The 24,738-nt window shown below is 46.0% G+C and overlaps 1 protein-coding gene across 2 annotated transcripts in view; it reads left to right on the top strand.

The window, feature by feature from the left end:
- The window catches only part of RELT (RELT TNF receptor), a 61,234-nt gene that overhangs the window by 19,175 nt on the left and 17,321 nt on the right, over positions 1–24,738 (top strand). Inside the window, exons 2-3 of one of the 2 annotated variants that reach the window (XM_016422013.2) lie at positions 21,521–21,597; positions 24,470–24,583. In XM_016422013.2, coding sequence (XP_016277499.1) covers positions 21,553–21,597; positions 24,470–24,583 — 159 coding nt within the window. In that variant the 5' untranslated portion in view covers positions 21,521–21,552. The remainder of the gene's footprint in view (positions 1–21,520; positions 21,598–24,469; positions 24,584–24,738) is intronic. The other variant, XM_056795006.1, reaches the window with a different exon arrangement.

Here is a 24,738-nt window from a genome sequence, read left to right as displayed (position 1 = left end):
TGCAAACATTTCTCCATACACTGATTTCATTGGGAGCAAGAGTTGGTAAAGATCTCAGAAACTGAACAGAAGGAGCAGCTAGGTATATCAGTGGATTAAGAGTCAGGCTCAGAGATGGGAGGTCCTAGGTTCAAATCTGACCTCAGGCCCTTCCCAGCTGTGTGACCCTGGGCAAGTCACTTAACCCCCATTACCTAGCCCTTACCACTCTTCTGCCTTGGAGCCAATGCACAGTATTGATTCTAAGATGGAAGGTGAGGGCTTAAAAAAAAAAGAAAGAAACTGAATAGAAAAAAGCCCTGAGGTCTAATCCCAGGTCTGACCCTTAATAGATATATGACCTTGGACAAATGATTTCTCTCAGGGCCATCTCAGTTTCCATCAGAAAAATGGAGAAAATAATCCTTGCTTTCTTTCTACCTCATAAGACAGTTGTGCATAACAGCCCTTGTTTTGTTTTTGTTTTTAAGTTAAATCTGCATTATTAACATATTCTCTTATCACTTAAGTCTAGTTGTAGTGGTGTGTTGGAGCCAGCTTGAATTCGTTTGTGAGAGCCAATTAATAACTGCCTTTTGTAAACTTGAAAACATTGTCCTTTATTTTTGTTTCTGCAAAAAATGTGTCACTTTATTTAGTCAGTTTTCATATTTTGTAAAGAGCTTTATTGACATCCTTTTCACCTAATTCTTGAAGGATATGCACTTCCCCATCAGGCCATCAAGCTCATTCTTTTAACATCAAAAAACCAAAAATCCAATCCTATGCAACAGTTAAGTAAAGTCAAATGACATTGTGACCCTCAGACAGTGCCCATAGTCCTTACCTCGCCTTAGTGCTTAATAAGGAAAAGAAAGAGTACATTTCTTCTTTTTTAGGACCAAGACTGATTGACTTGTGACTTTGGGCTGCATTTTGTTGTGGGTTTCTTTTTTTCATTCCTATCACTGTAGCCTTTGTGGCAATCTTCTGGTTCTGCTTATTTCACTGCATCTGTTTATACAAGTCTTCCCCTGTTTCTCCGAATTCCTCAGCTTCCTCATTTCTTATGGTGCTCTCCTATTCCATTACTTCCCACAGTTACCACAATTTGGTCAGCCATTCTGCAATCAATGGCACCTATTTTTTTCCAGTTATTTGTTAGCCCACAAAGTGCTGTTTGTGCACATTTTGGCACAACCCTTCTTTTTAAAGGTGGGGAAATTGAAGTCCAGTGGAGGGAAGGAACTTACTGAAGGTCACATAGTCATTCAGTCACAGCTTGTACCCTCAACTCCTGGCTCCCAGCCCAGGGTCCTTTATCCCATATGGAGCTTCTCCTGTTGACAGCATCCTCTTGAGTGCCTGGGCTGTGGCCTGGAGGGGAAGTGATGAGAGACTCAGGATGCTTCACTCTCCCTGACCAAACTCCTTGCTTAGCATCCCCTAAAACATCCCCCCCCCAAATCCTGACCAGAGTTTCTATAAATAAGCAGGTTTAAGGAAGGTGCCAATTAGTAGGTAGGGTGGAATGGAGGACAGACGGGCTGGGGAGAAATGATGTCTTGACCTGATTGAGCTGGGTGGGCAGAAAGTTTGAATGGGTCAAGGATGATGGTGGCCTTGGAGCACCTATACATAGCTATGGACCTGCCTTAGTCAATGATACGGCCAAGCTTACAAGTTCTGAAGGGAGAAAAGTCAGCAGAAGCATACATTGCTAGTCATAGGACGTCAGTGTCCTGAGGCGCCTCAAGAGAGTCCAACACCATTATTTCACAGAGAGGGGAAACTGAGACCCAAATGGAGATGGGACCTGACCAAAGTCACATAGTAAACCTATTTTAGCATGAGGATCCAGGTCCCTTCTATCTCAGTGTTCTTTCTGGTCATACTCGAAGGAAGACAGACAGGGCATCTGTCTGTCCTTTATCCTCCAAAGACTAGAAAAGGAGAGACCGGCTGCATGTTACAGTGTTGATAGATAAAAATACATAATGCATGTATAATAAAGCATTTACTGTGTGTCAGGCACTGTGCTAAAGGTTAGGGGATACAAATATAAGCAAGATGGTCTTTGTTCTCAAGAGCAAGGGAATAATGGGGTAAGGCAGCAACGTCGCAACATCAAGGAAGCTAGGCAGGGGAGGGTGGACCATGGGAGGCAATATGGGGCTCAGTTCCAATCAAGATAAAGCAAAGAATCATCTACAGAGCTGCCCAGTGTCCCAGGGGACCCACAGACTTCTGGAGGAGGGCCAGAGTATGGGCAAAATGGTATGGAGAAAACTTCTAGCCTTGGATCCCAGAAGCACTGGGTCAAATCCCAGCTCTGCAATTTCCTAGCGGTTTGACCCTGGGCTGATCTCTTGCCTTCTCAAAAAATGAGAGGGATTGAATAAAGTGGTGCATGAACATAACAGAATATTAATGCGTCATGAGAAACATGGAAAGACTTGTATGGTGTGATTTGGGTGAAGAAGCAGCAGCAAAAGAATCACATGCACCCAGACTCCAGAGTAAGGTAAATTCAAACTATGCAGAAAGGTAGCTGAGCTCATGCGAATTGCCGTGACCAATTTTGGTCCTGGAAGCAAGAAATAGTTAATCAGCCACAAAAACTGGTATGTGATTATGGACCAGACTAGACTTTGCTGGGATTCAGACAGTCAGGGCTGCAGAAACTCAGAGAAAGTTAAGGAAGAAACCATCTGTTGCTGGAGTTATCAGGAGGACTTCCTGGAAGAAGCAAACCTTAACAAGAGGCTTGAAGGACAGGTAGGATTTGAAGAAGCCTAAAGGAGAGGAGGGTGATGGTAGCTCTGAACAAAAGGCCCCCTCCTTTCCCCTTGTCCACTCCCATCATAAGCCCACGGGGGTTATGGCTTAATTCGAATTCCTTCTCTCTGTTATTTATTTCATATTTATCCAGTATATAAATTGCTTTGTATCTATCTGTTTGCATGGCTCCCCAGTTAGATTCTAAGCTCCTTGAGGGCAAGGACTGTTTTTCCCCCTTTTTGTATCTCTGGCACTGAGCACAGAGCCTGGCACCTAGTAGACCCTTAATGATGCTTATTGATTGACTGGCTCTGACTGAAGGCAAAGTAGTGTGATGTATCTAGGTCTGAGAGCCTGGAAGGACCTGGCTTCTTCAGATACTGCTTCTAAAAGTTACTTAGTGGTGTGACCCTGAGCAAGTCATCATTTTATCTGCTCAGTCTTAGAAGAGTTGAGGTCTCATTACATGGGGTTTGACTACATGGGCAAAATCACAGATATTTCCACTCCTTGCTATAGACCCTGGTTCTGCCTTTTCTTAGCTCTGTAACCCTTAGGAAGGTCACTTCCTCTCTCTAAGCCTCAGTTTCCTCATCTGTAAAATGGAGCTAATCACATAGATCCCATCTGCCTCCCAGGGTTGGTGTGAGGAAAGTGCTTTGTAAATGTTTTAATGAAGGCTCTGTAGATATGGGAGCAGTTAGGATGAGCCTGGGCTCTCCTTGCTTAAGCTTAGTTCACCAGAACCCTGTTTCCTTCTCCTTGAGGACGGGCATTGTCCCAAGCCTGACTGATTATTAGGGAGTCGTCTGCCAGTGGAGAGAGATCGCATTAGTCCGTTAAGGTTTACAAAGTTCTTTCCTTCAGAAACTTTTAAAATTTTATTTTAATATCTTTCTTTCCAGATTACATGTAGCTACAGTCTTTAATAACCATTTTCTGACATCCCCATAAACTTTAGGAAACTGACAGTATCAGTATTATTGCCTCCGGGCAGAAGCTCTCAGAGATGATTTCTCTTGTCACTTAAAAACTAGATGTCAAAGGTGGGATTTGAACCCAAGGCTTCCCAACTCCCAGGCTCATGCTCCTTCTAGCTCACCATGGGAGGAGCCATGGAAGGTCCTGCCAGGCCAGTGGATGGAGAGCTGAACCTCGAGACAATGCTGGGGCTCAAGCAGGGCTGATTGAATGGAGGAAGGTTTCAGAGCTGCTTTCTCTGTCCCCTTCTGGCTGGTTTTGCTTTCTTGGTGCGGAGCCCTTTCATCTTCTTCCCTGACATCCTGGCAAACATCCTGGAGGAAGGGGGCTGGAAGAGGAGGCTGACTGGGTAATAGCAGAGCCTTCTGCTGTTCAGTTCTGCCCTCCCTTTGTGGGAAGGAGCTTGTCTTGTCTTACCTGACCTAAGAGTGCTGCTCTCCTTCCCCAACCCCAACCTCATTATCTGATGGGCTTGAGATCTTGGTACATCCAGGGGTCATGTGTCTCTCTTGGGGTCCTCTCAGACCTGAGGGTTCCCGAGACCAGTGGGGGATGTACGTCTCCTCCCCCCAGCCCTGAGAGCTCTCTGGAGGAGGGGCAGAAGGTTGGGTGCCACAGACCCTAGGCACCAATTACAGGGCTCAGCCAGAGAAAGTGCTTTGGTAGAAAAGTGTGGGTGGGCTAAGTTGGGGCTGAGAGGGTTCATTTCTCTCTCCAGGCTTCTCTTTCTCCCTCCAAAGGGCCAATTATCACTTGGCCCTGCCTGCCTCTTTCTCCCGATCCCCACAGACCTTTTCATCTATCTCCAAGGCTACCTGAGCTGCCTACACAGGTGTGCCCAGACTAGAATCCCAGACAGTCTGCTTCCTTAAGTCAGAGATTCCCCCTGCCTAGAGGTGAGGGGATGGCTGGGAGGACTTCCGAAGGTCTTGTCCATGCTAGGTAAGATGGCTTCCCTTCGCCAAAGGGTGAACTACAATCTACAGTTGAATTGGTGGATTCAAGTAAAAATTTCCTCAAGGTAAGCCAATGGATATCTGCCTTAGAATATAGGCTCCTTGAGGGCAGGGACTTGACCTTTCCATGTCACTCCAGGCTTTGGCATAGTGTGCCTTGTCCATAGAAAGTGTCCAAATGGCTGCTGGTTGACTCATTGACTATTTTACATTCTCTATTCTATAGGAGATTCTAGAGGGGCTTAGGGGCTCCCCCTGCTTCCATTTAGGTCTATAGGGGAAGACTAGGTCACACAGGAAGGAAGCAACAGAGCGAGCCCTCTAGTGCCTCTCAATTCTGGGGGCTCCCCTCTGCAGCCCACTCATCAATTTCAGTTCCCTGAGATCACATTGCTTTCCATTGTGGGGGTCTTTTTGTCTCCTCTCACAAAGATCACCTGCCTTCCTAGGTACCTCATTGTTGCCCCCTGGGACACGGCAAGGGTCTGAGGAAAAGAAAAAATCATAATAATGACAACAACCATATCTAGAGTTTATAATAGCACCTACTAGATGACAGCAACTGTGCTCGGTGCTTTATAAATAGTGTCTCATTTGATCCTCACAACTCTGAAAGATTAGTGCTCTTATTATCCTCATTTTACTATTGAGGAAACTGAGGCAAACAAGTTAAATGACTTATCTAGAGCCACATGGGCCAGTCAATGTCTGGATTTGATTTCCGGTCTTCCTGACTGTGCTGCCTCTAAAAAAAGAGAGGAGGGAGGGAGGGAGGGAGGTCATTTGGTTGTCAGCCTAGGGCTAACCACAGAAAGGTCTCTGAGTAAGCGCTTCTCTTACCCCACATGCCAAGGAACTTTCCCCCCTCCTCAGTTCTCTGCTAGGTTTGAAATCTTCCCCAGGAATGTGTCTGCTCAGTGGGGACATGGAGCCCCTGGATCTCAGGGAGACAGGTGGCCTCTGCCTTCAGCCAGCCCCAGGTTTGAGACGGGATTGGGGGGGGTGTGGAGGGGGTGGGGGAAGACACACATGAGAAACAGACATAAGAGCAGAGCATCATGGACAACCTGTAATCAAGGGCATGGTAATTTCTCCCCCCAAATCCCAGTCTGTGTGTGCATGTGTGTGTCTGTGTGTAAGTATTAACAAGGCCAAAGCAGGGCTGAAAAAACCCTTTTATTTATGTTTTCAGAAGCAGGCCAGACAGTTCTGGAACCCTCCCTTACACCTTTAAAAAATGATACTGGCTGCCACTGGTCTGTTGTAATGTGGGCTGTGTAGACAGGAAACGACGGGAGTCAGAAGGGAATGAGGAGGAGGAGGTGGAAGAGAGTTACTATTACTTGTTAATACTAATGTCAATAATGTCTCCTTTGAGATACAAAGATATGAGGGAGACAGAAAGAATCAGAGAGAGGAGAATGAGAAAGAGAGTAGAGAGAGAGAAGAGAGGGGGAAAGAGAGGAGAGAGAGAGACAGAGAATCAGAGAGAGGAGAGAGAGAAGGGGGAGAGAAAGAGAAGAGAAAGAGAGAGAGAGAGACAGAGAATCAGAGAGAGGAGAATGAGAAAGAGAAGAGTGGGGGGGGAGGAGAGAGAATGAGAGACAGACAGAGACATAAAGAGAATGAGAGAGGAGAAAGAGAAGAGGGGGAGAGAGAAGAGAGAGACAGAGAAGAGGACAAAGATAGAAAGAGTAAGAGAGAAGAAAGAGAGGGGAGGGGGAGAGAGAATGAGACAGAAAGAATCAGAGAGAGAGAGAGAAGAAAGAGAGGAAGGGGGAGAAAGAAAGGAGAGACAGAGGAGAGAGAATGAGAGAGACAGAAAGAGAATCAGAGGAGAGAGGGGGAGAGAGAGAGACAGAGAAGAGAGGGAAAAGAGAGACAGATAGAAAGAGAATCAGAGAGAGTGAGAGAGAAGAAAGAGAGGAGAGGGAGAGAGAAACAGACAGAAAGAATCAGAGAGAGGAGAGGGAGAGACACAGAGAATCAGAGAGTGAGAGAAGAGAGAGAGGGGAGGGGGAGAGAATGGAGAGAGAGAGAAGAGAAACAGAGAGATAGGAGAGAGAATCAGAGACAGACAGAGACAGAAAGAGAATCAGAGAGAGGAGAGGGGGAGAGAAAGAGAAGAGAGAGACAGAGAAGAGAGGGAAAAGAGAGAGAGACAGAGAATCAAAGTGGAAGCAAAAAGAGAATCAGAGAGAGAAAAGAGAGAGTGACAGACAGACAGACAGAGACAAAGAATCAGAGAGAGGAGACAGAGAGGAGAGTGACCAGAGCACCCTGTGTGGGGAAGGGACATTTAGAGCAGGGGATCTTCAACTTGTTTTGTCATGGACCCCATTGGCAACAGTCTAGTGAAGCTTATGGGTTCCTTTTCAGGATGTTAAATGCACAAATAAAATACAGAGGATTAGAGAAGAAAGCAATTATGTTGAAATAGTTATGCTATTACAAAAAAACAAAACAAAAAACCCAAGTTCACAGGCCTGTGGTTAAGAACTCCTGAGAAAGGAACAGCTTGGCACAGTGGATAGAGTGGCAGGCCTGGAGTTGGGAGGACTGGGGTTCAAATCTGACATTATATACTTCCTAGCTATGTGACCCTGGGCAAGTCACTTAACTTTGTTCGCCTAAACCCTTGCCAGAGTTATTACTAAAATAGAAAGTAAGGGCTTAAAAAGAACTCCTGAGAAGAGATCCCCACTGACAGGCTATGTGACTTTGGAGAAATCATGTACCTCTCTGGGTCTCAGTTGCCCTACCAGAGGGTCCCTGGCTGCCAGGGGTACAAGTTAGGGGCCCTAACTCTGGAGGGTCCGATGCTCACTCCCCTTGTGTCCTTGGACAAGTCATCATAAAGTCCCTGTTTATTTGTCTGTAAGATGAAGGGGTTGCATCTGCTGCTTCCTGAGGTCCCTTCTCCGCCGAGCCTTGATGCTAATTATTTTTTAGTCTGGAAGCTCGCTTCCAGCTCTGCTGTTCCATTTTCTCTAGCAATTTCCAGCTGATGATCTCACTCTGACATTTTGTGGCTCGGACGTTCTCTAGTTGCTGTTGTGTACTGTGTATGGCTTCTCTGAGGCTCTTATTCCCCCCCCCCCCCCACCTGCTACTCTATTGGGTTATTCCCTGGTCTCTGGAAGTCCCCCAGCTTCCCAAAGGATATCAACTTCCCGGCACTGAACATTCATCCCTGAGGTATTGGGAAGGGCAGGGTATGCCCTGAAGCCCCCACACCCTTAGCAGCAACCCCCCCCCCACTGAAGACAGGACTTTGCTGCAGCTAGGGGACTTGGGAGACCATTCGGGGTCAAAATCACTTTTTTGGAAATACCCTCAAGGTGAAATATTTACTCAAGTGTAAGACCTAGGAAAGTCCCTTCGCTTCCCTCTTTGTCCAACCAAATGGACTCTTGATGGGATCTATTTGTGGGGGCTTTCTGGAAGAGGTGGAAAATCAGGTACAATTTTACAGACACAATCTCCTTCGATTCTTATCCACCATCCTTGAGAAGTAGTGTGGGTATCATCGCTCTCCTCTTACAGATGGGGAAACTGAGGTAGCAGCCTCTCTCATTTCCCAAATGCTTTACAGTTCAGTCATCAACCCCACGAGCTGGATAGATAGCAAAAGGGTTCCCACCATTTTACAGAAGAAATAACTGAGGCCCAGAGAGAGGAATTAACTTTCCCAGAGTCACGATAATGATTAAATGACAAAGCCAGCAGGAAGACTTAGGCCTCCCAATTTTTGGCAGCAAATTTTTTTTTGCCTTCTTGATGATGCTAGAAACTCGGGCTTAGTGCAAAAGTCTAGGGTCATTGAGCCTAAATGGGAAAACTGAGGAAACAGAGAATTGGAGAGTAGCTCTTGTGCCTATCAAGTGAATGGGCCTTCACTACAGCCAGGTGGGGGAGTGGGAGAATGATTTGCCTCTTTTTTTGGGAGGGAAATCGAGGCTCAGGATAATAATAGTTCCTATTTGGGGGCAGCTGGGTGGCTCAGTGGATTGAGAGCCAGGCCTAGAGACGGGAGGTCCTAGGTTCAAATCTGGCCTCAGACATGTCCCAGCTGTGTGACCCTGGGCAAGTCACTTGACCCCCATTGCCTAGCCCTTACCTCTCTTCTGCCTTGGAGCAGTATTGACTCCAAGACGGAAGGTAGGGGTTTCATTTTAAAAAATTAATAGTTCCTATTTCTCTTATGCTTTAAAGTTTACAAAGTTGTACAGTGATTACTATCCCCATTTTAGGGATGGGAAAACAGGCCCACTGAGGTGAAGTGACATCCAAATTTCCAGAGAATATGGGGTTGGTTGAGGTAGGAAAAAGTGGAGAGATGTAAGAGAGCTGGGCCAAATTTATGTGTAAATTTATTAAAATAAAGATAAAACTTTTTTAAAAATAAGAGAGCTGAGTCATAACTTGTGGGTCTGGGAACATAGAATGAATATTCCACCTCAGCAGGGAGAAATCTTCCCTTTGGAACCCTGACCATCCACCAGAGAGCTTCCCACACTAGCCAGAGTCAGCTTGTCTTTTGCCACTACACAAATTTAATTAGAAAATATAAACGGTATTAATGTAAAACATTACCCTTGGGTTCAAAAAATCAACTGCCCAAGTGCAGGATGGTTAGATGAGGTTTTAAAAAAAAGACTGCAAATGGGCTGAGGGATTTAATGAAACCACTGGCTCAGCTAGAAACCGAAGCACCTAGCCTGGCCAGCTGAAGGATATTAGAAGCTGGGAGCGGCCAGACCCAGCCTGAAGAAGATAAGATGCTGTCCTTTGTCTGAGTCCAGCCACCTCGGGACTGTGGCGGTCAGCCCTGGGGCCATGTTTTTGGTCAGACACATTAAACTGGAGAGAGTTCAGTAAAGGGCAACCAGGATGAGGCCAGAACTGGAAAAACCCACTGAGAGAAGAGGAGAAGCCTGGAGAGTAGCTGATTTAGAGAAGAGATGGTCTGTGATCAAATATTTGAGTAGCTATTGAGGAAGGGAGAGCCTGGGCACCCCCCTCTCTAGGGAGCCCTCTGTCTGAAGGGGAGAGAAGTAGCCCTGCCCTCAGGGAACCCTCAGGCTGGGGAGAGACTCGGTCCTGCACTCTGGGAGCCCCTGGCGTGAGGGGAAGAAGCCCCCTCCTCACAAGGTCTCCAAGTGCCTCTTCCATAGGGCTCTGGCCAGAAGAGCTTCTCCCCCTCCTCCTCCTCTTCCTCCTCCTCCCCCTCCGCTGCCCTAGTTAAGCCTGAGTTGCCAGGAGACGGTTTGTTTCTCTCTATATATATTAACCTGAAGTTTTCTATTGGTTGGTTGGTTCTTCCATTTTTCCCCCCTCAGTTTTGTTTGTTGTCCACTGGTCAGAGCAAGGAGTTATTTGCCAACCATCTGTGTTTCTGGGGGTCTCTAGACCTGGCTCAATCCACTGAAGCACCCAGCTGCCCCCAAGACCAGGTGCTTTAAAGGACTTAGTCTAACCAGAAAGATGGGAGATAGATGCCATAAGCACAGTGGGAAATATGGCTTTTGTGTTAGAGGATCTGGGTTCAAATCCAGTTAGGTACAAATCACTTCAGTTTCCTTGTCTATAAGATGAAGGTTTTAAAGGTCCCCTTCTACCCTAAATCCCAAGCTCCTTAGTGGTCTGAGAGCTCAGAAAATCAGTCATAGAATATTCATTTGGAGGCTTCCCAGAATATAGGACATCCGAGCTGGTAAGGGACCTTAGCAGCTAGCCTAGCTCCACTGAAAAGAATTGAGAGTCAGAAAGGGATGGTCTTGTCCAAGAACACTCAGTAAGCAGCAAAACTCTTTCCGTTATCATGCCAGACTGGGAGGGGCAATTATGGTGGGCTGCTATGGCGAGATGTTTCCCCAGAGGAGATTGGCCACAAAGGTTATATTCTGGCCTTCATGCACTTTATCTCTATTCTCTCTTTTTCTTATCCTCACTACAGCCCTGTGAGGGAAGACCAAGGACTTATTCTCTCCCATTTTACAGATGGGGAAATTGATTCCCAAAGAGAGGAGGAAAAGGAACAAGAATTTAAGCACCCACTATGTGCCAGAAACTGTGTAAATGCTTCACAATTCTGATCTCACTTTGATCCTCCCAACAAATCTGGAAGGTAGATACTATTTTACAATTGAGGGAACTGAGGTAGACAAAGGTTAAGTGACTTGCCCCATGGTCACAAAGCTAAGGAGGATCTAAGGCCATATTTGAACTCAGGTCATCCTGACTCCAGGCTCAATGCTTTCTCCATCGTGCTACCGGGGAAGAAATGACTTGCCTACAGTCAGCAGCAGAGCCATGTCTTCTGACCTCAAAGCTAAGGCTCTTTTTGCTCAAACATAGCTAGCTAATGCTGGGACAGAGAAGGAAAAAATAGACTTTTTTTTTAACCCTTACCTTTCGACTTGGAGTCAATACTGTGTATTATCTCCAAGGCAGAAGAGAGGTAAGGGCTAGGCAATGGGGGTCAAGTGACTTGCCCAGGGTCACACAGCTGGGGAGTGTCTGAGGTCCATTTGAACCCAGGACCTCCCGTCTCTAGGCCTGGCTCTCAATCCACTGAGCTACCCAGCTGCTCCTGAAAAAATAGACTCTTGGGAAGGGAAGAACCTGTTTAAATACAGGGGGAGAGGAATAGAAAGTCCAAGAGAAGATGGGGCTGAAATGGGAGGTTGGGGCCACAATGAGGAGCCTCACATACCAGGTTGAGGAATCTAGACTCACTCAAGGGTCTTGGGGAGCTATGGCAGGTTCTGAGCAGGTGATGGATATGAAGAAATGAGTGGTCCTATGAGGAGAAGAGCCAGGAAGGAATTAATTAGGATTTCAGAAAAAATTATAGGGAATCTCTGACTATAAAGTCAAATGCTGCTCAATTCCCAATCAGGGAAAGGAAGATGGCCCCCCTAAATCATCAAGAACACTAAGTCCTTTGAAGATACAGGAAGCTGAGGAAAGCAGAAGTAGGGAGGACAGCTGAGCCTTCCAACTTCTTCTTCTTTCAGGCCTCACTCCTACTACTGACTTCCTGTGTGAACTTTGGCAAGTTCCTTCCCTTTCTGGGACTCAGTTTCTTCCTCTGCAAAGTGATGAGGCTGGGCGTTTTTGGACCAATGCTAGAAACTCACGGACTTCTAAAACCTTAGAGCTGGAGGGATCTTTCTTTCATCTATCTATCTATCTATCTATCTATCTATCTATCTATCTATCTATCTATCTATTTATCTTCATCCATCCATCCATCTATCCATCCATCATCTATCTATGTCTGTCTTTGTTCATTCATTCATATTTATTTTATAATATATAACATATTATGATTATAATAGAATATATATTTTTCTTTATTCACATTACATTCTCTCCCTCCAGTCCCTCTCCCACACATTGAGAAGGCATGCAGTATGATAACTATTATATGTGTGAAGTCATGAAAAATATTTCCATATTAGCCACATCACTAAAAAGAAAAAAGGAAAGTTTTAGAAGTCCAGGAGTCCAGAGGCCACTTCCCGCTGCCCTCTGCACTTGAAGTTCACTGCATCTCTCTGGAGGTGGAGAGCATTTTTCATCATGAATTCTTTAGAATTATCTTGGATTACAGTATTGATGAGAGTAGCTAAGTCGTTCACAGTTGCTCCTCAGACATTATTGCTGTTGCTATATACAGTGGCCTGGTTCTGCTCACTTTGCTTTGTATCAGTTCACGATAGTCTTCCCAGGTTTTTCTGGAACTGTCATCCCTGGAGGAACCTCTTGGGCCAGTTACATAGCCTCTTTGGGCCTCAGTTTCCTCCTTTGTAAAATAGAGTTGGTTCTTCTCTTTTCTTCAAGTTTTTTTTGTACAAAAGGACTAATATGGAACAATGTTTTACATGATTGCACATGTAAAATCTATCAGATTGTTTACTGTCTTAGTAAGGACAGAGGAAGGGAGAGAACTTGGGAATGAACATTTTTTTAAAATGTTAAAAATTGTTTTTGCATGTAATTGAGAAAAAATCATGTGTGTGTAAAAAATGAAGGACTTGGACTAGAATCACCTCTAGATCCATGATCCTACCATTCCTCTCATTTCTTAAAGGTGAAAATGGAAGCCAGGAGAGGAAGGGTCTTGCCTCTGGTTCCAAAGTAAGTCAGTGGTAGATCCAGGACTAGAACCCAAGTCTCCTGATCCCACCCCCATCCCTACCACAAGTCCAGGATTCTGCTGTCTCACTTGTTGAAATACTGGATGATGAATTATGGGACTCAGTTCAACTTGACAAGTATTTATTAATAGCGGGTGAATATGACATAGTCCCTGCCCTCCTGGAGCTTCCAGTCTTGGAGGGGTTTAAGATACCAAGACAAAATACTGATATCTAGTGTCTCATGGTTAGTATGTAGCAGAAGTCTTGACAAAGTGCCATGTAAAGTCATGGAATTACAGAATTTGATTTAGGTTTTAGAACACAGAGCACAGAATGTCAGAGCTGAAAGGGGTCCTGGATATCATCTCATTTAATCTTATTTTACACATGAGGAAACTGAGGTCCAGAGGCCACAGATAGTATAAGTATAAAGAGTGGGATTAAACCCAGGTGCTCTGAATTCAAATCCACTGTACCACTGAAGCATTATACAGGGCTTCCTGGAGGAGGTGACATTTGATTTGGATTTGAAGAATGGATAGGAATTCAGAAGAGCAGTTAGGTTAGATAGAAGGTAGGGCCTGGAGTCAGGAGCTCATCTTTATGAGTTCAAATCTGACCCTAGATTATTAGCTGTGTGATGCTGGGCAAGTCTACCTCATTTTCCTCATCTGTTAAATGAGCTAGAGAAGGAAATGGGAAACCACTTCAGGATCTTTGCCAAGAAAACCCTCAGTCATAAAGAGTCGAACATGACTGAAAAACAACTAAACAAAAGGAATTCAGAAGGTGAAGAAGAGGGAAGAGGAAGTTCCAGTCATAAGGGACATCAAGACCAAATTCACTGAAGCAGGAGTATGCTGTGCAGGGCAAGTTTGGAGGAGATAGAGTGCTCCAGTTTAGTGGAATTATGGAATTCCTGGAGGGGACTAATAGGAGAGAATGGCTCTTGATTGTGGAGAGCCTTGAATGTCAGGCCACTATCAGCCTTCCTGCTCTTCAGAGAGACCTTAGGAAAGGGAACCACGTGGTCTAGATAACCCCAAACATTGGGTAATCAGCAAATGGCATCTGGCCGGCTTAGAGAACACTTGCATGTTTGGGGGAGGAAAGAGGGGAAGGGGACCACAACAGTTAGGGCCCTGTCTCTTGCTCGAGTGAGGGAGTGGAACCTTGGCCCCTCACCGTCCAACCCTCCTCTGTCCCCCCACCCACAAAGTACTATTATTTCCTTCCTCCTTTTTCTTCTCCTGCTTTTCTCAGAAGTTTAAAATCCCCACCCAGTCCCTAGAGGTGAGGGCAAACTGGCCTGGGGAGGAAGGGTGCCGAGCTAACTCTGCACACCCGTGAGCTGCCCCGCCCAGAGGTAAACCATCTCAGAATCTCAGCTCTGGAAGGAACCCGAGACACCAGCTAGTGTCCAGCCCCTCTTCTGCTCCAGAAGGAAACTGAGAAGAGGGCACTTGACCATGTTACATTGTTAGTGACAGGGTTTAAGCCTGGGTCCTCTGAGGCGGTGGGGAAAGGGCTGCATTTAGAACCAGACTGCCATTTTGAATCACAATTCTGTCATTTACTAGCCAAATGACCGAATGATGCCATTGGGGCAGCTAGGTAGTGAATGGATAGAGTGCTGGGCCTGGAGTCAGGAAGATTCCTCTTCTGGAGTTCAAAGCTGGCCTCAGATACTTACTAGCTATGTTATCCCTGAACAAGACACTTAACCCTGTTTGCCTCAGTTTCCTCATCTGTAAAATAAGCAAGAAAATGGCAAAAATCACTCTAGTGTCTACCTAGAAATAGAGTCATGAAGAGTCGGACATGACTGAAAATGACTGTGCTGATGACCGACCTTAGTTGGACTAGGATTACCTCTAAGGTCCCTTCTCTCATTTCTTAGAGGTGGAAACAGAAGCCAAGAGAGGAAGGGTCTTGCCCATGGTCCCAAATCGAGTCAGTGACAGACCCAGGACCAGAAGAATCCTGATCTCCTGCCCCATTCCCCACCCACAAGTCCAAGATTCTGCTGCCTCACTGGTTGAAATATTAACTGAAATATAGGACTCAGTTCAAACCAACAAATGCTTATCAATGGTCTTATGGTCTAAGTCTCAGTTTCCTTATCTGTAAAATAAGGTTAGACTACGGCCTCAGTTTCCTTCCAGATCTCCATCTGTGATCCTTTGATCTCCATAGAATGAGGGCTCATTAAACTTTTGCTTGAGGAACTCTAGTGATGGGGAGTTCACTACCTTCTGAGACAGCCCATTTTAGTTTTCCACTGTTGAATCCTGGGAAGGTCTTTTCATGCAGTGGAAACTGCCTCTTTGCAATTATCCCCCATTGCTTCCAGCCCTGCTATGATACCCAGTGTCTCCATTTTTCTAAATAACAATCTTCTTTAGGTCATGGCTTCTAGTGCCTTCCCCAAATTGGTCATCCTTCTCTGGTCTTGATGTAACTGGTCAGTGGCCTTCCTAAAATGTGGATCTATGTCCTAGATACACGCCTGGGCCATCCCTGCCCTCTCTCCCAAATCCTCTTAAAATGGAAACTGATCCTTGACTTAACCACAAGTTAACACTACCTATGTTGTATATTTAGTTTGTTAAATATTGCCCAATTATATTTTAATCAATTCTGGCTAAGTTTGAGACTCTTGTGAGCCCCACATTTTTCACCATTGGGTGATCTGAGTTTAATTGTAGCCCCTGCACTGACTTGCTGGGTGATGTTGAGCAAGTCCTTTCTCCTCTTGGAATCCTCCCTTGTAAAATGTCAGAATTATGGAAGTAGCTAGGAGCTCAGTGGATTGAGAGTCAGGCCCAGAGATGGCAGGTCCTGAATTCAAATATGGCCTCAGACACTTCCTAGCTGTGTGACCCTGGGCAAGTCACTTAATCCCCATTGCCTAGCCCTTTCCACTCTTCTGCTTTGGAGTTAATACACAGTATTGATATTAAGATGGAAGGTAAGGGTTAAAAAAAAAGTCGGGATTAGATTAGATGATGCACTTTTCTACCAGCATCCCATCCTCTCCTAGAGGATACTTGGCCTTTACTCATTGAGAATCCCTAGTGTGAGGGTAAGTTGTGGCCTCATTGGTCCATCAGTCAATTGACAGACACTTATCCATTTATTAATAAGCACCTACTGTTTACCACACTCTACCCTAAGCACCGAGGATATAAGTAAGACAAAAGTGAAAAATTGTCCTTTCCCTTCAGGATCTTCCTCTTTTGGGGATAAGGAAATAATATCTATAAATATATATCTACAAAATATCTACTCTCTATAAAAATGCAGTCTATTAAACATACAGCCTATACCATATTATCCTGAATATAGTGCGATGTTTTTCCCCCCAATACGTACCTTTGAAAGTTGCATTTGCACTATATTCGAGCACTTCCAGCTTTGAAATCAAAAGTTGTGTATTGTGTGCCTTAGCATGCATTTTAGTGCATCTGTTTATAATCACTACATTGTAAGTGAATCGAGAATTGATGTTACGATGCAACATTGTTCAAACGTACTGGAAGTGTCTTAAGAACTCTGAAAATAGATTGAGGCTAAACTGTTGCAACTTCATGTACGTGTTGTCTCGTGCAAATCATCTTTCACACACGCGATACGTTGTGGTGGCGATAGACCTCATGCCAGTTGGGGGAACAGCATAAGAATATTATAGGCTGTTGGGTGCCCAATGCGCCCCAGTTTGCAAGATCTCTGGGAAATCATAGCTTAGAAATTGCCAGACACGTGGCCTGCTCCCTAGCATGAGAAAAACAAATACTGTATGTCCAGCCAAGAAAATAATAATAATACAAGAATTCTGTGAGAACATACAGTATTGGGTCATATGTTGACATGTTACCTGTGATTTGTTATTCTATAAAAAATACTGCTTAGAGCCACTAAGGCAATCTGCACCTATCGTTTCCATCTTGTAAATCATTACTAACCATTGTTCCTGCAAAAGACTTACCTAATCCCTTAACCTATGTCATTTTCCCTATAAATTGTGCACCCCAATTTGCCACACCCAGCAAGAGAATGTCTGTGTGTTTGATCTGTCCGTCTGACAGTTCGATCCTCCTGTAATCCCAAAAATCATTTTTCTCATCCCAGTTCGTTGACCCAGGAATAATTCATCGAGCAGGACTTGACAGCCAGTATTTTTGGTTTCGGTAGCTCTTATGCCCAGGCTCTTGTAGTTATAATTTCTGAACATTTACCTGTTATTTATTTGATGATGGGTAGAGAAAATAATATTGACCATGTGGAAAAAAACCAGCTTCTTCCAAAACCCAAGTACTTTTTCCTCTTTCTGAGTTTCCCTTCAAATACTTGGGATCACACTATATTCAGGGTTGTGTTATATTTGAGCTAATACAGTACAGAATGAAATATTTTATATCTATTTTGTGTAATTTATAATATTTATGTCATTAAAATGTATAATATGTAAATATTTGTGAGGGAGGAGGACTCCAGCAGCTGGAGTGAATCTGGAAAGGCTTCCTGTAGGAAGGATTAATTGAGCATTGGTCAGAAGGAAATGAGGGCTTCTAAGTGGCAGAGGTGAGACTCGAGGCCAGCCATGAGGGATGATAGAGTGGAAAGTTCCCCTTGGACCACCAGCATTTCTCTAGGGAGGTGAATGAGAAGGGCCTGACTTGTCTCAAAGGAGAAAGAAGAGGATGTGTTGAGGCCAGCTGCCCCAGGGATGGGCTCACCAGGATTTCTGTGTCTTCTGAACCAGGACTCTGTCACGTCATTAAGGGAGGTGGCTAAATAGCCAGGAGCTTCACAAATAGCCAAATTGGCTCCAAGAATAATTCTAGAGTCTACAGCAGCCAAGCAGGCAAACAGTACCAGGCTCCAGGCTCTAACAATAATCCAAGACTCTAGTATTAGCCTTGAGGTCCTGCAAATAGTCATTAAATTCCAGGAATAATGCCAGGCTCTGCAAACAGTTCCAGGTTCTGCAAACAATTCTAGGCTTTGTGAGCCAGCCAACAGGGTTTATATAAAATGTGGGACTCTGCAACAAGTTGCTATTTGTTCCATCATTCTCAGTTGTGTCTGACTCTTTGTGACCCCATTTGGGATTTTCTTGGCAGAGATGAGAGGGGTTTGCCATTTCCTTTTTCAGTTTGTTTGACAGATGGGGAAACAGAGGCAAACTGGGTTACGTGCTTTGCCATTTCTGTCTCCAGTTCATTTTACAGATAAGAAAACTAAGGCATACAGAGAGTAAAGTGACTTGCCCAGAGTCTCATAGCTAGCATCTGAGGCCAGATTTGAATTCAGTCTTCCTGACTCGAGGTCTACTGGGCCATCTCTAAGCAGAAACCTTTAGAGCATCAGTGTTTGAGGTGGACAAAAGCCCCTTTTCCTGGCTGAGAGGCTTGTTTGAGGGTTGTTGCTCTTGGGAAGGAAGAGCTGGCCATGAGGCTTTGCTAGGCAGAAGTGTGGGCTGGGCTAGTTAGGGCAGGAAAGCAGTCCCTAATAAGTAGGGCAGTGTGTGGTCACAAATACATATTTAGAGCTTAATTAAAAGGTTCCAGGTGGGCAGGTCTCTGTTTATAGTCCTTGGGAGCCTTCTTCCCCAAGGAAGTCCTTTCTTGAGTCTCTGCCTCAATCCTCCCTGTTGCGTTGGGAGACTTAGCAGAGATGGCTCCCTCTACCTTCCCCTCCCTGATTTAGGCAGGGAGTCAGGATGGAAGAATCTGGCTTTGGCTGGCATCAGGAACCCCCTTGGGGACCAGGCTGGTCTCCCTCCCCTTTTCACCACGAGGTGTAACCTGAACCACTGGCACTGACTGAAGGGCCTGTGGGACCTGGCTGGGACAATGAAGGATCAAGTTGCTCCCTGGCTCACTTTTTCCAGCCCCTAGAGCTGAGGTTCCTTCGCGTGGTCGAGGGTCACCTGAGGCAATAAGGAGACCCTGGGCCAGCCTGAGACTTGGGAGGAAGGTGTGAGCCACTGAAGTTTGAGACCTTAGATCCCTACGTCCAGCTCCCCTAGCGTGAGCCCCAGAGGGATGAAGGCACTTGTTGAAGGGGAGAAGAAGGGGTAGGAGAACACTTCAGGCCACGTCCTCTTGACTCCAACCCCAGGGCTGCTTGCTTCATTGCCATCATACAACCTTTCCCTTCTGCCTCTGTCCCAGGAGCCTGAGCTCCAGCTCTGCGCCTGCCTATCACACAAGTAGGCCAGTGGGAAGCTAATCATAGAGAAACAAGGAGACTCTTCTTCCTCATCAGTGAATCTGAAAGATCCAGGGACACACAGGGCCAGAGACAGAGAATGGTGCCTATCAGAGAGCTCATCTGGGCAGGCCTGGAACTGGGGCACAGCCACTGGGGCTTTGCCTTCAGGTGCCAAAATTCAGAGAGTTATTAACAGAGCATTATACTCCTCAGCAGCTTTTGGACCTAGTTAGCAAGAAGAATTAATTAGAACTAGAGAGTATTCATTCTCTGCCTGATATCATCCTATGTGAGTTCCCTCGCCTGGCCTGGCTCCTCAGCCCCACGAGGGGCATCCCCAACACTGGCCTTGAGGTATCCATGGGTGACCAGACCCCGGATTACCCCTCTTTAATAGCTGTCAGCCTTGAGATGTCCTGGGTTCTTCCCCCACCCCCACCCCCCATTTCTGCATTTCATGTCTCTGACCACAAGTACAAAAATGTCTAGTTAGTTCCTGGCATATGGCAAGTGCATAATAAATACTCTGTCTCTATCACTATAAACATCAGGCTTGCAGTCAGGAAGATCTGGGTTCAAATCCAGCCTTAGATACATACTAACTGGGTAACCCTGGACAAGTCACTTAACCCTGTTTGCCTCAGTTTTCTCATCTGTAAAATGAGATAGAGAAAAAAAATGGCAAACATATCCAATATCTTAGCCAAGAAAATTAAGAGTCGGACATGACTGAAATGACTGAATAACAATAACATGTGTTTAGTTATCCAGTCTGGAAGGGACCTGATCTTTGAGCCCAACCATCTTGTTTTTACAGATAAGGAAAAGAGGTCCAGTGGGGGTTAAGTCACTTCTCCAGGGACACACGGTTATCATCCAAAGTGAGATTCAAACGCTGCCCTTCCTCACTCCCGAGACCAGCCTTCTGGCCCCTGGACCATGATGCCTTGTGCTTCTCTGTTTAGCTCCAATTTCTCTACCTTGGGGTAGAAGAAACTGAGGTCTGAGGTCGGAAATGGGGAGTGATTTGCCTAAATTCATAAACAAATTAGCAACTGAGCTGGAAGGGACCTTCTCCACCATCTAGACCAAAAGGCAGCTTTGTTATGGAGGAGCCTGGGGCCCAAGGGGGGAAGGGACTGGCTCAATATTACATATTGACTCAGTAGCAGGCCAGGAACCAGAACCAGCTGGGGGGGGGGGGAGGGGAAGGTGAGGGTTCAGTCAAGATGACAGGTCAATCTGAGTCATGCGTTTGTCTTGGGTTACTTCCCAGCCTCCTCTCTGTATATCTTCCTCTGTCCCCTTCCCCTTGGTACTTAAGATCCCTCACCTTGGAGCCAGATCTCATTCCTCCATCAGTTCTCCCAGTCCTTCATTTCCAAGAATTCATGGCAAAAGGAAGCTCTGGATGGGGAGCCATTCTCTAGAGGAAGAGACAGAAGTCCCAAAAGGAGAGTCAGTGGGATGGGAGCTCCGAGTTCATCAAACAAAGCAACCAGTGTAAATTACTTTATCAAAGCCTCTTCATCAGGGATCTTCAGACTTGTGTTTTTGGTTTTATTTTGGTTTTGAAAATTGTAACAACTACATTTTGATGTAATTAATTTCCATTTAATACTATGTATTTTATGCATTTGAAAACATTTTGAGAGGAGTCCATAGAATTCATCAGACTGCTAAAAGGGATCCAAGCATAGAAGTTAAATTAAGAATCCTTGTGCTACAGAAATGCTAGTTGTCATTATTATTATATTGTTCAGTTATCTGTTATTATTATTATTTGTTCAGTTATTTTTCAGGCATGACTCCATTTGAGATTTTCTTGGCAAAGATACTACTACTACGATGGGTTGCCATTTCTTTCTCTGGCTTATTTTACAGAGGAGGAAACTGAGGCAAACTGAGTTAAGTGCCTTGATCAGGGGCAAACAGCTAGTAAGTGTCTGAAGCCAGATTTGAACTCAGGAAAATGAGTCTTGCTGACTCCTACTGTGGTATTCTATATTATTATTGTTGTTGTTGTTAGTCAAATGAGGGGGTTAGACTAGATGGATGACCTCTGAGATCCCTTCCAGCTCTCATCCTTGATCTGTTCCAACCCACTTTATTTGACAGAAAAGGAAGGTTCTTGCTTTAGGTACCATAGCCAATGAGTGGAGGGCTCAGCCTTGAACCAGGATCTCTAGGGCCCTGGCCCCTGGCCTCTCCAGTTCTGTAATGCCTCTAGGATTATAGGAATACACTCAACGAACTTGCTATAGATTTAGAACTGAAGAGAGAGAAGAGAAGGAAAGAGGCCCATAGGAAGAGAGACTTGCCCACAGTCACACAGCTATTACATAGTAGAGCTGGGCTTTGAACCTGGCTGCCTTGGATGGACAGGTGAGACTCTTTTCCCCCCGGGATGCTCCTGCCTGCCCTGATGTCCAGCTTCCTCTCCTTTGTCCTCAGGTCAGCTGGCCCAGCCCCGGGGTATCCTGAGGATGAAGTGGCAGAGACTGTGCTGGTCCTTCACCTGTTTCCTCACTGTGAGTTGGGGCCAGGGAGGGAAGCGTCTGAGTCTAGTGTGCCTTCTGGTGGTTTGGGAGGGGTATCCCGGGGAATTGAGAGGAATCTCAGGGGCCTTCTGTCCTGGCCCAGGCCATTTAGCCATGCCCAGATCCCTGAATCTGCCCATGATAGTGGCTTATACTCTGAAGTTTTCTATATCTCTCCTGCCCCGACTCTGCCGTGAAGAATAAAGACTAGGAGCAACTAAGTGGCTCAGCGAATTGAGAGTCAGGCCCAGAGATGGAAGGTCCTTGATTCAAATCTAACCTCAGACCCTTCCTAACTGTGTGACCCTGGGCAAGTCACTTAACCCCCACTGCCTAGCCCTTACCGCTCTTCTGCCTTGGAACCAATACACAGTATTGATTCTAAGATGGAAGGTAAGGGTTTAAAAGAAAAAAAGAGTAAAGACTAGGGTCACAGCTAGAGGATATTCTCCCGTTGGCATGGGTGATGGATCCCAAGACTGTGACAACCTCCTGCTGCTTCTGCTTCTGTCTGACACAAGGCCAGCTCCAGCACTAGGCAGGGGCATGAAGGAAGATGACAGACACACTTCTTGATGTAGGGCTCCTCTCCCTGGTGAATCAGAGCTCCTGTGAGCTGGGTGGGATGTGTGAAGAAAGAGGGGGAGGCGTGGAGGGTAGCCAGCACCCGGAGGGTCCGGGATGGGTGAAGAGAGCCCAGCCCTGGGGATTGCTGACGAGACTTGGCCTGTCTCTCATCGGGCCCTGGAAGCACCATGGAACTAGTGCTAAATCAGGAAAAGAGAGATGGGCTGAGGAGCGAGGAGGAAGAGGAGATAGAAGCATGCAGTACTAGAACCTTTAGAATCTTAGCGATGGCGAGTCTTAGAAGCTCACTGTTCTGCATGGTAAAGGTTAAACATGACAGACAGACAGACAGCAGGGAGAGAGAGAGATGGGGGAGGGAGGGGAGCAAGAGGTGGACAGTGGGGGGAGAGCGAGATGGGGGAGGAAGAGAGAGAGAGAAGAGAGAGATGGGGGAGAGGAAGGAAGAGGTGGACAGAGGGGGAGAGAGGTAGGGGAGGCAGAGACAAAGAGAGAGAGAGAAGGGTAGAGGGGGAGAAAGAGAGAGAGAGAGAGAGAGAGAGAGAGAGAGAGAGAGAGAGAGAGAGAGAGAGAGAGAGAGAGAGAGACAGAGAGAGAGACAGAGAGAGAGAGAGGAGGGGGGGGGGAAGAGCGTGCCATGAGTCCCTGAGAGGTCATCAGTCTTTCCTTTTGGATTGTCTTAGAAATATAGGTGGGGATGGGGGTTAGATCCCCTCCTTGGACTTGGGGATTCTCTTCTCTTTGACTTCACCTGTGAAGAGTTCCTCTGAGATCACATGATCTGAGACTCACACCCCAAAAAATAGCCACTTAAAACCAGGATAGATGAACAAATCCAAGTTAATAACAGAGTAGTCAGCGTCTACACTGGCTGGCTGGGGGGCATGCAGGGGAGAGCAGGAATCAGAATGGGTGGGGCTGTTTCAGAGAGGGCTTTAGGGATCTTAGCAGGGATAATATATGTTCCTGTAGGAGGTGGGATGTGCTGAATCTGTCACCATAAGCAGAGTCTAGACTGACATCCAGGATGCTGGAGTCCCCATCACAATTCCTGTTCTCTCACCATCCTCACAACATTACCTATAAAGAATTAGAGATCCTTGTAAAAAGGGGCCCTTTAAGGCAATGGGGTGGGCAGGCATTGGACCATCCGGTAATGGTGTTCGGTTTGGCTTCCCTTTGCAGAGGCTGAGTATGTGCAGTGAGGATGGGCAGACTGTTGGGACTTCCTGGTTTAGAAGCTCTTATAAAGATTGGAGTATAGTTCCCAAGATAGATCCAGTGGGATCTCTCTTAGATCTTATTTTTAAAACCCTTATTCTCATCTTAGCATCAATACTGTGTATTAGTTCCAAGGCAGAAGCGCAGTAAAGATTGGGCAATGGGAGTTAAATGACTTGCCCAGGGTCACACAGCTAGGAAGTGTCTGAGGCCAGATTTGAACCCAGGTGCTCCTGACTTTGTGCTACTCAGCTGCTCCTCTTGAGTCTTCTTTCCTGGCACTTGGCAACCCTGTATAAATGTGGAAAGACCTGGAGTTATTTCTGGAAAAGGAGGTGGAATCTTCAGTGACCCAAGTTGGCAGGAAAGTAGAGCCCCAGGACCTGAACCCCAGTTCATCCATTTGCCCCTTAAAGAGTCATGGACTGACTGAGCTGATAGCACCCTTAGAACATCCTTAGGACCTAAAACGTCAGATTTGTCCAATGTCACATGGGCATTTCAAGCTCGGTCCTCTGGTTCTGAAGATGGTACTCCCTTTGCTGCCCTGCTCTGGGTTTGTGTAATTGTGGGAAAACAATCCTCTGGTTCATGAGAGAGATAGTCTATGGCTACTCTTCTTTAGTTGTTTTACTAAACACCTTTGTTTTAAAGGGGGGGGAAACCACCAATGCCAGAGCAAGGAGAAGCTTTAGAATAGAGAATGTCAGAACAGAGGGGAGCCTAATAAGAGAATGTCAGTTGAATCTAGTTCAAACTTCTCATTTTACAGATTAGGAAACTGAGATCCAGAGAGAGGCACAGTTTTGCCCAAGGTATGCTTGAGGATCAGTGGCAGAGCTGAGACTAGCACCTAGGTTTTCTCCCCGTCCAACATTCTATTTTGTAGCAGTCTTGACCGACTCCTTCTCCATCTTAGCACAGAGGATTCTGGGGGGAGGGCAGGGAAGATTGGTGGCAGCAATGCTGGCCAGGCATAGGCTGGGAATTGGATTGGTTCCTGCCCCTATCTCAGTGTCTGCTGGTGCCAGTCTCTCCTTCAACCCTTCTCTCTCAGCTACTCAGTGGACATCAGTCGTTCTCCCTGTCCTGCCAGGACTCTGAGTACCAGACAGAAGCGGGCGGTTGTGCTGCGTGTCCCGAGTGCCCACCAGGAGAGGAGCCCAATCAGGTAAGCCCATGCCTGGCCCTAAGGGGCACCTGCCCTGAGGAGGAGCTATGCATGACCCCATCCTCAGAGACCCCTGACTCTGAAATGGGGGGAGCTGATGGCTGAGCCTGAGGGAGGACATTTTGCACCTGTCCTCAGGGACCCCCCAGCTGAAC

This window comes from Monodelphis domestica, chromosome 4, assembly GCF_027887165.1.
Source record: "Monodelphis domestica isolate mMonDom1 chromosome 4, mMonDom1.pri, whole genome shotgun sequence".
NCBI lineage: Eukaryota > Metazoa > Chordata > Mammalia > Didelphimorphia > Didelphidae > Monodelphis > Monodelphis domestica.
Note: the sequence above shows the minus strand (reverse complement) of the source record. Positions and strands in the feature narration are given on the sequence as shown.